At 41.1% G+C, this 12,806-nt stretch overlaps 1 protein-coding gene across 1 annotated transcript in view; it reads left to right on the top strand.

Moving 5' to 3' along the window:
* TBC1D9 (TBC1 domain family member 9) overlaps positions 1 to 11,861 on the top strand; it is a 118,576-nt gene extending 106,715 nt beyond the window's left edge. The window contains exons 17-21 of the mRNA XM_047090910.1: positions 3,460 to 3,525; positions 4,326 to 4,412; positions 8,095 to 8,169; positions 8,263 to 8,366; positions 9,723 to 11,861. Coding sequence (XP_046946866.1) covers positions 3,460 to 3,525; positions 4,326 to 4,412; positions 8,095 to 8,169; positions 8,263 to 8,366; positions 9,723 to 10,445 — 1,055 coding nt within the window. The 3' untranslated portion in view covers positions 10,446 to 11,861. The remainder of the gene's footprint in view (positions 1 to 3,459; positions 3,526 to 4,325; positions 4,413 to 8,094; positions 8,170 to 8,262; positions 8,367 to 9,722) is intronic.
* The last annotated feature ends 945 nt before the right edge of the window (positions 11,862 to 12,806 follow it).

Below are 12,806 nucleotides of genomic sequence, written 5' to 3'. Positions count from 1 at the left end.
ATAAAAAATAAATTAAAAAAATCCTGCTCAGGATTCTCTCCCTCTCTCTCTGCCCCTCTCCTGCTCACACTCTCTCTCTTTCTCACAATAAATAAGTAAATATAAAAAGACAAAGGGGTGTAGATGAAGTGCACTTAGGAAGGAAAAAATTATTTGTATAAAGCACTCACATATATGCTTAAAAGGGAAGGGGGACATGGAAGAACTAGCCTTTCTTTAGTGCAGACACTACTCAGATGCTTTAGAATTTGTATTTTATCGCTAAATCCAAACAGTAGCCTTTTGAGGAGATACTAATGACAGCTGATATTTATACAGCATTTACTCTGCTGCGGGCACTGCGCTCATGTTTACATGCATTCAATTTACCTAAGACACACAACTACGAAATTGAAGTTTGAACCCAGGCACTTCAGGGGCCCACTTTGTGCTCTTACTATTATGCTTTATTACCCACGTGCTTACTCTTATTAGCCCCTTTTTTGGCTAAAGACATGAAAGCTCAGAAAAGTTAAATAACTTGCTGGGACATTAGTTTCTAGCGAGTCAATACTTACCTGTTATTGGACTGAACTACACAGTTAGTACATGCTGGGCCCAGGATTGAGAGAAGGGCTGTCTGTCTCAACGATTCATCCTTTTCTTGCTACTCGATGCTGAGGACAGCAAGCAGGATATTTCTTAGGAAGGAGGAGGTATTAATTTTTAATTATACAAGTAACATATAAGTACATCCCCCGCTTTTTTAAACAGTGAAAAACAATCCAGGCAAGGCTAAAGACCCCTTTATCCCTCTCCTAATCTTTTCTGCCCCAAGGTAACTACTTATTGCCAGATGGGTGGCTTTCATCAAATCCAAAGGGGATTTATAAAAATTATCTTTGGACAAGATTAAGGAGGAGGAAAAAGAAACCAGTGCTGCATTAGAAAAGTGATAGAATTTAATAGAAGTATTTAATTGACTTAAGTTCAGGTGACTCCAGTAAGGAAAATACTCTTCAAAATCTTCAAGAAAGGAAAGAGAGGCTTGGAGTCCAGGATAGTGAAAACACTGAAAAAGAGTATTTAGGGTTCTCAAAAGACAGTTGAGTTCTTGAGCAAAGTATGCCTTGCTCCAGATACTGGGAGAATGCTCAGAGCTGTTGTCACTCTGTGGGACAATTATTATGGAGATAGACAAGCAGACCAGAAAAGAGAAATTCTGTTCAGGTTTTAAAAACTAAAAAACAGGGGCGACTGGGTGGCTCAGTCGGTTGGGCGTCCGACTTCGGCTCAGGCCATGATCTTGCGGTCCGTGAGTTCGAGCCCCACGTCGGGCTCTGTGCTGACAGCTCGGAGCCTGGAGCCTGTTTCAGATTCTGTGTCTCCCTCTCTCTCTGACCCTCCCCCGTTCATGCTCTGTCTCTGTCTCAAAAATAAATAAACGTTAAAGAAAAAAATTTTTAAAAACTAAAAAACGGATTCTGGAAAAGATGATATCAATCCCCAGGAAGTTCCCTTTAGAAATTCATGAACAGATGGTCTATGTGGAATTAGAAATAAGGGATTACTATCAGAAGCCACAAATGAACTGTATCTCCTTTTCCAATCGTGTTGCTGAAAGGCGGGCTCTAAATATGTCATACGTGTCCTGATGTAGCTGGTCATTTGACAGATAACTTGTTATAAATGGAAAAGGTAGGAAGGAGTATATAGAAGTTGCTGATTAGGTAACTGGCTGAACACTGCCCCCAAAATATGATGGTTAATGAGTCCGTTTCAACTGAGGGTTCTCTGGTACTTTGGGTTTGATATTTGACCTCTGATTTTTCCTTCATTTGCAAATGAGTAACTGTCAGGATAAAATGACTTTGAATAGAATTCTTGGAACAGTGCCTGACTTAAAAAGGGTTTAATGACAGACATTTATTAATTATTTGCTTTGTGTTAAATCTCGTGCTAACTGCTTTCCACGTGTGTGTCACTTTTCTTCTCACAATAATTTTACGAGATAGAATTGTCTGTCATTACTTTCATGATTAGTATTAGTTGGTGTGCAGACATCTTGGAGTTTAGTTAACCACGTGGTCAATATGAAACTCCAGAGTGAAAGAGTATAAAAAATTGAATGTAAACTCAGGCCATATTAGTGGAAAAGTCAAAAACAGCTCCACTATTCTCTGAAGTAGATAAGAGTCTTCTGGGACTCTCTCTCCAGAGAGATATTGATTGATGAGTTGACACATAAAGTGGATGTGAGTAAAAATGGGGAAGGCTATACAAATCATGTTATGAGAAAGTGGAAAAATTTGGAGAGGGCACGATAAACTTGCCTTGAAAAGATAAGCTTGAAGGAGACAGGTGAGTTGTCCTCAAAATCTGAAGGTTGTTGTATTGAGGCAACAGACCTATTCTGTTTGGCTTTAACGAGTAGAATAAGGGAAAGAAGAGCAGTTCCAAACCTTTTTTTGAGTCGTGGACTCTTTGAGATCTAATAAGGACTTTGGACATTTTCTTCCCCTCAAAATGACATGTGCACATAGAGACAAATTTTCTATTTTATGGGTTTTGTGGACTTTCTGAAGTTGAGATTGCAGGTTAAGGATCCTGAGACTAAAACAAAAATTGCAGAAGGACTTTCAGTAGTTAGAGAATACATCTGCAGAACGGAATGCATCTGGTGGTGATGACCTCTCCGTCTCTGAAAGTGTTCAAGCAGGTGCTAGATCCCTGTCTTTCGTCAGTGTGTGAAGGGAGATGCCTGCATTTAGTGGACACCCCTGCTGTTTCTGGCAACCCAGATTCTGCAATTCCTCTTTCCCCAAAGCTGACTAATCTTCAACTGGCTGCTCTAAGACTAGATATTTGTGAAGGATTTTCTGATTCCAATACGTATAGACTTTAAAAGAAAAGTAACAGTGTTCTTTTGATTGAAGGGATGGTGATATGATGGCAGACAGATGAGGATGAATCAAACTGAAGAAATATTTAGGAGAACCCCAAAACGACTAACAGGGATTTCTACAATGAATAATTGGAAGCGATCTCAAACATGTTTCGAGATTATTTCTGAATTCTGTTTGAGTGTTGAAACCCAGTTAAATGGGTTTTCTTATGAATAACACATTTATTATGTTCCAGGCACTATTCTAAGTGTTTCATACATGTTAATACATTTAATTCTCACATTCCTTTGATCCTGATGTCAAGACCACTGGTAGAATCTTGTGTTTATTATTACACAGGGGAAACTGAGGTACAGAGAGATTAACTCTCCCAAGGGCAAATAGTAAGTACAAAGGAATTGAACCCAGGCATCTGGGTTCCAGAGCTCTTAACCCAAATATGTCCTGACCAGACCTTTTGTCACCTAATGTCTTTATTTCAGTTTGCAAAAAGTAGACTTTTTAGGGGAATGCTAAGCTGAGAGGCATCACTACCACACATGATACATTTCACATTGTATTTATATGATTCTAGGTGCTGCATGCCATGGGGACCTCACAGAGAAACTCAAACTCCTGTACAAAATGCATGTCTTGCCTGGTAAGTGAGCCACACAGAGGAGCCCATGTATTTGTGACCATGACCTGGTTTGAAAGTTCTTTTTTTGATATACAAAATCACTCACTGGTCACTAAGCATGAACTGAATAGTAATTACCTGCATAGGTTCCTGCATCAGTATGTGCTTGATTCCATGGTCATTTACCTGTCTGAGGTATGAGTTATAATAGAAAAGAGCAGACATCTGCAAGAGAAAGAACAAATAACATTTGGTAACTCACGAGATACAAAGGTTGCAAAAGAGGAGAACGTAGGACCTGAGATTTTGAGTTTAGAAGGAGTCATTTTAACACTGACAGAAACAAGTGGGCAAGATGGAGAGGTTTTGAGTTCAGGTTTTAAAAGGTTGGTCTATAGCTTGGATATATCTAGCAAACACTAAAAAAAAAAAAAAAAAAGGATTGACATTAAGGATAGAGATAGGGTAAAATTGTAGATTTGAGAATTATCTTTAATTGTATACAGTTTCCTAAAATTTGGTTTGTAAGGCAGCATTTCACAGAATTTAGGACAGTCTCGTAAAAAGGAAGAGGCAAAGGGACACTTCAGTGTGGAGTTGTTAAAAAGGAAGGTGGAGTGAAAAAATGGAATGAGCCCCCCACACCCCTCATGAGGCTATAGAGGCCGTTGGCATTCAGGGCCCCCAGTAATGTGCCCCCTCTCCACCTTGGTACCTCCAGCTCCTCGTCCTCCCCCATGTCACTTCTTTAACAATTAAAGCACACTTTCCTTGAGTCACCGCCCCGCCAATACGAGAATGACCTCTCCTCCCCTCTCTAGAGCCATCCTCTGATCAAGATGAGCCAGATTCTGCTTTTGAAGCAACTCAATACTTCTTTGAAGACATCACCCCAGAATGCACACATGGTAAGTGACTTTCCTCCCCATAGGTACAGTATTTCTTTTCTACAGAGCCCTCTTGTTACTAGAAAAAGTTGCCTCAAAGCTAGTCAGTCAAAGAAGTATATGAATTCAGTTGCCTAATACATTACTTTCTTTTCAGATTTGTGAAGTCAAGCAGCCAACAACTAGGGAGTGGGTACTTTGCCCACTGAAGGGAGCATGCACACTGTGTCCCACTGGCTTAGAGAAAACATGACCCCTAGAGCGATATATTTTGTTCCCCTTTCCCTACTGTAGTCAGGCTCATTAAGAACATCATCCTGTTATTATTCTGCTATCCAGAATCAGGACATTTATGTCAGAAAGAGTTCTCTTATATCTGTATGTAAGAGATACACAGTCTCTGTAATAGGTGTCAGTAAACTTCAGCCCAGGGGCCAAATGTGGCCCGGGGTCTGTTTGTACAGCCTGCGAACTCAGAAAGGGTTTTACAGGGGCGCCTGGGTGGCTCAGTCGGTTAAGCGTCCCACTTCAGCTCAGGTCACGATCTCGCGGTCCGTGAGTTCGAGCCCCGCATCGGGCTCTGGGCTGATGGCTCAGAGCCTGGAGCCTGCTTCTGATTCTGTGTCTCCCTCTCTCTCTGCCCCTCCCCGTTCATGCTCTGTCTCTCTCTGTCTCAAAAATAAATTTAAAAAAGTTAAAAAAAAAAAAAGAAAGAGTTTTACATTTTTAAATGGATTTGAAGAAATCAAAAGTAGAATGATATTTCATGATATAGGAAAATTATATGAAATTTAAACTTGAGTGCCTATAAAGTTTTATTGGAACACTGCCAAGCTATTCATTTATGTATTGCCTCTGGCTACTTTCGTGCTATGGGTGGTAGAACTGAGTAGTTGAGACAGAGGCAGTGTGGGCTGCAAAACCTGTGAAATATTTACTGTCCAGTCTTTTATGAAAAAAAAAAAAGGGGGTTAATTCTGCTTTATGTAGGTATGGGTATTAGGTCTACATAGACATGGTTCAACTCATTGTATACAATGAGATACACAGACGGTGTCTGTCTTGTATGAATCTAGGCAACATCTCTCAGTAGCTATCGCAGTGACTTCTCTACCTTCTCATTCATCATTACTGCAGCTTCATGACTTCACCCAAGTTCAAAAGTAAACATGGGCTGCTTCTGGGTCCTTTTGCCTCTTAAATCTTATCATTCCAAAATAAACACAGTTTAGACCAGCTTTTTTTTTTTAATTGGAAGTTTTAACTTACAGTGTTGTATTAGTTTCAGCTGTGTGACATGACTCAACAATTCTATACATTACTCAGGGCTCATCACGATATATGTGGTCACCATATGTCACCAAATAACATTAGTATGATTGAGTAGAAAGGGGTGAGCCAGACCCAGTCTTATTACTATTGGCAATACAAGTTGAGGGTAGGATCTTTGGACGGAATGCCACTCTGTATATTGTTACCTAGGTGAGCTCAGGTAGGTTCTGGCATCTCTGAGCCTCAGTTTCCTTTTGTGGAAAATGGAGGTGATAGCTGGCATATTGGGTATAGTATGGATTTAATGAGCTGACATAGTCAGGCTTTTTTAGCATAGTGCCTTAGCATATCTTACAATATTCCTAACTTTGTTTGCAATAGTTTTTTGGCTGCAAAATGTTAGCCATATCTTTGTTAGTAAACACTCATTTCAGAAAAGGATTCACTTATTTCAGAATGCTTCAGGAATGGTCACATGCTAATAGGATTTAATAATCATTAAAAGTTGCTTTAAAAAAAAATGTTTTTCTAACTCCCAAATCACTATTGCTTTGTGTTGAAATTTTAAAAATACAGTTATAATATATATATATATATATATATATATATATATATATATATATATAAAATAAGCTAGGGACGCCTCGGTGGTGCAGTCAGTTAAGCGTCCGACTTCAGCCAGGTCACGATCTCGCGGTCCGTGAGTTCGAGCCCCGCGTCAGGCTCTGGGCTGATGGCTCAGAGCCTGGAGCCTGTTTCCGATTCTGTGTCTCCCTCTCTCTCTGCCCCTCCCCCATTCATGCTCTCTCTCTGTCCCAAAAATAAATAAACGTTGAAAAAAAAATTTTTTTTAAATAAAATAAAATAAGCTAAAGATAAAGCTTACAATTTTGTAATACAAAGATAACAGTATCCTGGGATACTTTTGTCATGTTTATTCATATAACATATGTAATTATGATAATATATGCATATATATAAAATGGGGACCAAATTGCCTATACAATTTTGTATCCTACTATTTTTGTTTAAAATCCCGTGAGCATGCTACCATGTCATTAAACATCCTGTGAAAACCTGGTTTTTATTTATTTGTTTTTAATTTTTTTTAATGTTTATTTTTGAGGGGAGTGGGGGGCAGAGAGAGGGGGACACAGAATCCGAAGCAAGCGCCAGGCTCTGCTTGCAGTAGAAGGGGCCCCCCTGAAACCAGGCGCCCCCCTGAAAGCCTGGTTTTTAAATGTCTGTACAATATCTGTTGCATGAACTTAACCGTACTTTAAAATATTTTTGAATATCTACTTGTTTCCTAAGTCATTTTCAACATTAAGAGGAGAAGAATTTCTCAATGACATATAGTACATTGTTCTCACTCTGTCTTAAAAGCTGCTGAGATTAACCTGACGCTGAATTCAGTGAAGGTCACATATCTGGCAAGCCAGCCACCTTTTGGATGATTGAAGATGTGCTGGAATGCATTTGGACAGCTGACAAACTGAATGGGAAGTGGGAGGGGGAGTTTTATACCTCTCCCTTTTGAAGTCTTTATGTGCCCTGTAATGTCCTGTTTTTAGAAGAAAAAGGAACACAGTTAAAAGTGGTTTCCTTGAAAGTCATATATTTTTTTAAATTTATTAACTTTGAAGAAGAGAGAGAGGGAGAATGAGTGGGGGAGAGGCAAGAGAGATGGAGAGAGAGAATCCGAAACAGGCTCTGCTCTGTCAGTGCAGAATACATTGCAGGGCTCGACCCCCACAAACCATGAGATCATGATCTGAGCCGAAATCAAGAGTCGGAAGCTTAACTGACTGAGCCACCCAGGAGCCTCAACAAGTCATAGTTTTGAAATACCATATTATGAATGTAAAGGAATTTTGTAGCATATCACATTTTTTGGTTTTCTTTTTTAAAAAGTGGGTTCTTTATCTTTTGCAGAGCCTGGCAGAAAACCAGTCTCATGAATGCAAAGTTAAGATGATGATATAACAGAGAGGGTAGGGAAATCATTCATTGGACCAACACCACCATTTTTTAAGAAGGGAAGACTACACGACATCGTTTCTTAAATTCCTAGTTCTACACTGAACCCTGTTTGTGAAAAATAATTCTGGGGGAATCCACTACTGAGAAATAGGGTTGTCAGATAAGAGAAGGAACACCAGTAAAATCTGAATTCGAGACTAGCGAAACATCATTTGTTTAGCACAAGTATGTTCCATGTGATATTTAGGACTCACTTACACCAGAATATTATTTACCTATCTCAAATTCAGATTTAACTCAGTTTACTGGGTTTTGGCTTTGGTTTTCTTTGTTTTGCTAAATCGGGCAGCCATACCTGAAGGTTTTCCTGTTTTCTACTGCAAATGCTGAGTCTGTGGGTGTATTATATAACCTTGTACTTTTCTTTCTTCCGCACATTTCTTGGCAGTGGTGGGGCTGGATAGCAGGAGGAAACACGGTGCGGAGGATGGCTTTGTGACAGTGAGTCTGCAGCCAGACAGAGGTATACATCTCCTCTTCCGCATGTTTGCCTCATGCTGGGTGAACGCTTGTTTCTGGCCCTTTGAACACTTACTTCCTGACATTTGGGTTTTAGGGAAGAGGGCAAATTCTCAAGAAAATCGCAATTATCTAAGACTCTGGACTCCGGAAAATAAATCCAAATCAAAGAATGCAAAGGATCTACCCAAATTGAATCAGGTAAGTGTCTAACATTTCAGTTTCTTCATTTTGAACCTTGAAGATGTTTTCCAAGTCATAGAAAAATGTAGACTACGTACCCCTGAAAGATAATGGTAACTCAATAAAAAAATAAAAAATGAATTAATAAAAGGGGATGCCTTGCCTGGGTGGCTCAGTCAGTTGAGCCTCACGGCTCAGGTCATGATCCCGAGATCATGGGATCGAGCCCCACGTCAGGCTCCATGCTGAGTGTGGAGCCTACTTGGGATCCTGTTTCTCTCTCTCTCTCTCCCTCTGCCCCTCTCCCCCACTTGTGCATGCCCTCTCTCTCTCTAACTAAAAAATAAAATTAATTAATTAATTAAAAGATAATGGTAACTTGGGGTGTTCAATTAAGATCTGTTTGGATCTAGTCTGTGCATGTTTTCATGCATCAAAAATATGTTCAATCGTGAGGAGGTGACCCACCCCTTCAGAGAAAATGCAAATCACAAAATACTCAGTTCTTAGAGTGTACACATTCTCATTTCAGTTATTAAAAATACTCTCAGATACTCAGAAGACATGCTCATGCTGTTTTCAAATGACCGTGCTCGGCTATAAAGATGTCTGACACATTTTTTCCTTAAAAAGCTGAGTTGTAGTGAGGCAGAGGAAACAATATAAATAATACAACCCAGGATGAAACTGTTGTCTCTTAACAGGAGAGCAGATGAATCACGTGGGTGGGGAGTAGAAGGCATCACTCCTGCCCACGACACCAGCAAATGTGAGAGAGGGGATTTGAGCTAACCTGGGGCTGCACGCTGAAGAGTGTAGACATGAAATGGGATGAGGTCTGGGATTTACTTACAGTACTTGAACAGAGGATAAAAGAGTTGGTGAAGCAGCTAACCGTAGGACAATCTTTCTAGACTCTGGGTGCCAGCTACGTGAAGGCTCATTATTTCATCCTTTCTACTTTCATGGATGTTGGAAATTCTTCAAATTAAAAAGAATGGAAACATGAGTGAAGAGACTTTATTTTTTCAGGTTCATTTATTTAGTTTGAGATGGGGGGGATGGGCAGAGAGAGAAGAGAGAATCCCAAGCAGGCTCCACACAGTCAGTGCAGAGCCCGATGCGGGGCTCAAACTCAGGAACAGTGAGTTGATGACCTGAGCCAAAATCAAGAGTTGGCACTTAACCGACTAAGCCACCCAGGCACCCCAAGTGAAGAGACTTTAAACAGTAGCCAGTTGGTTCTACGTAGAGGACTTTTCAGAGTCTTTCAGGAGCCCTGTTATTAAATGGCTTCACAGTCCGCTTCAGTCCTGCCTCTGTGCTTCCAACGAGATGGTCCCATCCTCTGTGTTTTTCCCGATCACTTTTTAGGGGCAGTTTATTGAGCTGTGCAAGACCATGTATAACATGTTCAGCGAAGACCCCAACGAGCAGGAGCTGTACCACGCCACGGCTGCGGTGACCAGCCTCCTCCTGGAGATCGGGGAAGTCGGCAAGCTCTTTGTCACCCAGCCTGCCAAGGAGGGCGGGAGCGGGGGCAGCGGGCCCTCCTGCAACGCGGCCATCCCTGGCGCGCTGTTCCCCAAGAAAGGGCCCGGCCAGTCTTACGTGGTGGAGGCTGTTGAGCCCCTCCCGGCCGGCTTGGCGGTGGAGGGTGAGGAACACTCCCTGGGAGGGCAGTTGGAGGACATCAAGCTGGAGGACTCCTCTCCCCGGGACCACGGGGCCTGCTCCTCCATGCTGATTTCCGATGACGACACCAAGGACGACAGCTCCATGTCCTCGTACTCGGTGCTGAGTGCCGGCTCCCACGAGGAGGACAAGTTGCACTGTGAGGACATCGGGGAGGACACCGTCCTGGTGCGCAGCGGCCAGGGCACGGCGGCCCTGCCCCGGAGCACCAGCCTGGACCGGGACTGGGCCATCACCTTCGAGCAGTTCCTGGCCTCCCTCCTGACTGAGCCGGCCCTGGTGAAGTACTTTGACAAGCCCGTGTGCATGATGGCCAGGATCACCAGTGCAAAAAACATCCGGATGATGGGCAAGCCCCTCACTTCGGCCAGTGACTATGAGATCTCCGCCATGTCAGGCTGACCCCTGCGCCTTCTCTGGGGACCGGGAGGGGAGGGAGGGTTTTTTTTTTAATGTTCCGTGTTGGGCTTTCTTTCTTCCTTTTAAATTAAATATTTATTAGTACCCGGCTTGAAGCCTAGTGTTTTCATAATATAATACAATGAAAACTGTTGGAGAACTATTTAAACACCTCGACGTAGGTACAGTACACTGTCTTAGGGGAGGGGATTGAACAGAATACAGTTAATTCAGTGAATTCCAAAAAAGATTAATCTGTCCGTGATATGTGTGTATTTTAACTTCTGAATCTTGCTGTTGAGCTGTGTACATGGTTAAAAAAATAGTGCTGTTTAACGCTAAATAAGGCAGCAGCCTTTTGTGTCTTTGGGCTTTTTAGATAAAACTAGAGCCGTCAGGAAAATGAAATGCCACAAACACAAAAATGTTCCTCAAAGGAAAAGGCATTGTTGGCGGGGGTAAGTCCTATACCATTTTAGGTGGAGGGTGCATTAGAAATATTTTTTAAGATTTGAAATATATTTCATAAAAGTCCTCTATTCAGAAATCATATTCAACAGATGTCTCCTTTCAAGGGGAAAATATTTGAGGCTCTAAACAATTATGAATTTTCACATGATGCCAGAATAACACTTCCAGTTGATCAGTTTGGACCAATACTGGACCAACTTTGCATTAAAAAAACTGTTGTGATTATTTAAGTCAGTGGGCCAGAATTCAGGGAAAATGAACAGTCTTTTGTTACAGAGAATCTGAAAATGACAACAAAGATAACCGAGGGCTCAGGATGTTTTTTTTTTTTTTTTTAAAGAGTAAAAGTACTGATGCTTCTGATACTGGATCTTCAGCTTCTTGTTACTCATTGCAAATAAAGCAAAAACTAAAACCGATAAACTTTACCATTGCTATACTGTGCATAGGTTCAAGAAATTAAACTACGTATCTTCTATGACCATCTTTCCCGTTAAATCGATGTCAAGTAGAGATCATGTAAAGTAAAAAACAAAATCTGCAAGATAACGTACCTGAATGTTTTAAAGCAGAACTTGTCACTTTATTAAAAGAATAGTATGCTCTATCTATTTCCTGAATGGATGTGGAAATGAAAACTAGCACACCTGCACTTTGGATTCTTGCTTTTTTTTTTTTTTTTTTTTTTTTTTTTACTCTCACAGTTTTGCCTTTTACAGATGTTGAAGGTTTTTTCTCCTTATTGTTGACTTCATCATCGCGGTCACATTTTCTTTGCTGATTCAGAGTGTCCCTTTCGACACATTCCTTTATTATGCATTGTGGTTTTTTTTGAGCTGTTGCTGCTGTTTCTTATTTTGTTTACAGAATGATTTTTAAACTGTCAAATGAAGTAGTGTTAACCTCAAGTAGGACAAATGTGAACAAATAAAATACATCAGATATTCAGATCCGGCTTTTATTTCAGTGCTTGAGTTCCTGCCCAAGGCAATAACGTTATTCTTTTGACAACTTTGCAGGGGAAATTATATTTAGGCAACCATTTTGACTAAGTAAACCAACACTTAGAGGCAAATATTTTCAGATAAAAAAGACCGTGTGTCGTGGTGTGCATATGAATGGGTGTATTTAAAATAAGGAAGTGAATGTGTATCAGTTACCTAATTATTTAACTTATTCTTCGGAAGTGATAAAAAAGTGAAAATCATTAGTACACTGTAATACCATTTGGTATGTATCTAGTTGGGTAGCTAGTCATTGATTTGATTTGACTTTTTTTTAATATTTTTATTTTATTTTTGAAAGAGAGAGAGACAGAGTGCGAGTGGGGGAGGGACAGAGAGAGCGGGAGACGGGAGACGCGGAATCCTAAGCAAGCTCCAGGCTCTGAGCTGTCAGCACAGAGCCCAATGCGGAGCTCACACTCACGGACCATGAGGTCATGACCTGAGCTGAAGTCCGAAGCTTAACGGACCGGACCGAGCCACCCAGGCTCTTCAATTTGATTTGACTTTAAGGTTGTTCCGCATTATTCCATCATGTGTTTAACTGTAAAATCCTATTCTCTTAACCACCTCTACCTTGCCAATATCAATGATGGATCTGGGAGGGGAACAGGCACGCGTTTAAATGCATAGCCCCAGGTAAACAGGAGGAGTCAGAACGTTCCATTGTTACTGAGAAAGGGACTGTGACTCAGCAGCGTATGTATTACCCTGAAAGCATGTCTCTGAGGCTGTGTTGTCATCTTGCCCCCCTCCGTTCAAACACATCATAGTGCTCTCACAGCGGAACTATACTTACTACACAGCGGAACTATACTTACTACACAGCGGAACTATACTTACTACGTAAAGGCCATTCTTAAGTCTGTTTGCTTCCGTAGGCTGCACG

This window comes from Lynx rufus, unplaced genomic scaffold, assembly GCF_022079265.1.
Source record: "Lynx rufus isolate CCGP_SWC_20201006 ecotype Redwood Valley unplaced genomic scaffold, mLynRuf1.p SCAF_3, whole genome shotgun sequence".
Classification (NCBI taxonomy): Eukaryota; Metazoa; Chordata; class Mammalia; order Carnivora; family Felidae; genus Lynx; species Lynx rufus.
Note: the sequence above shows the minus strand (reverse complement) of the source record. Positions and strands in the feature narration are given on the sequence as shown.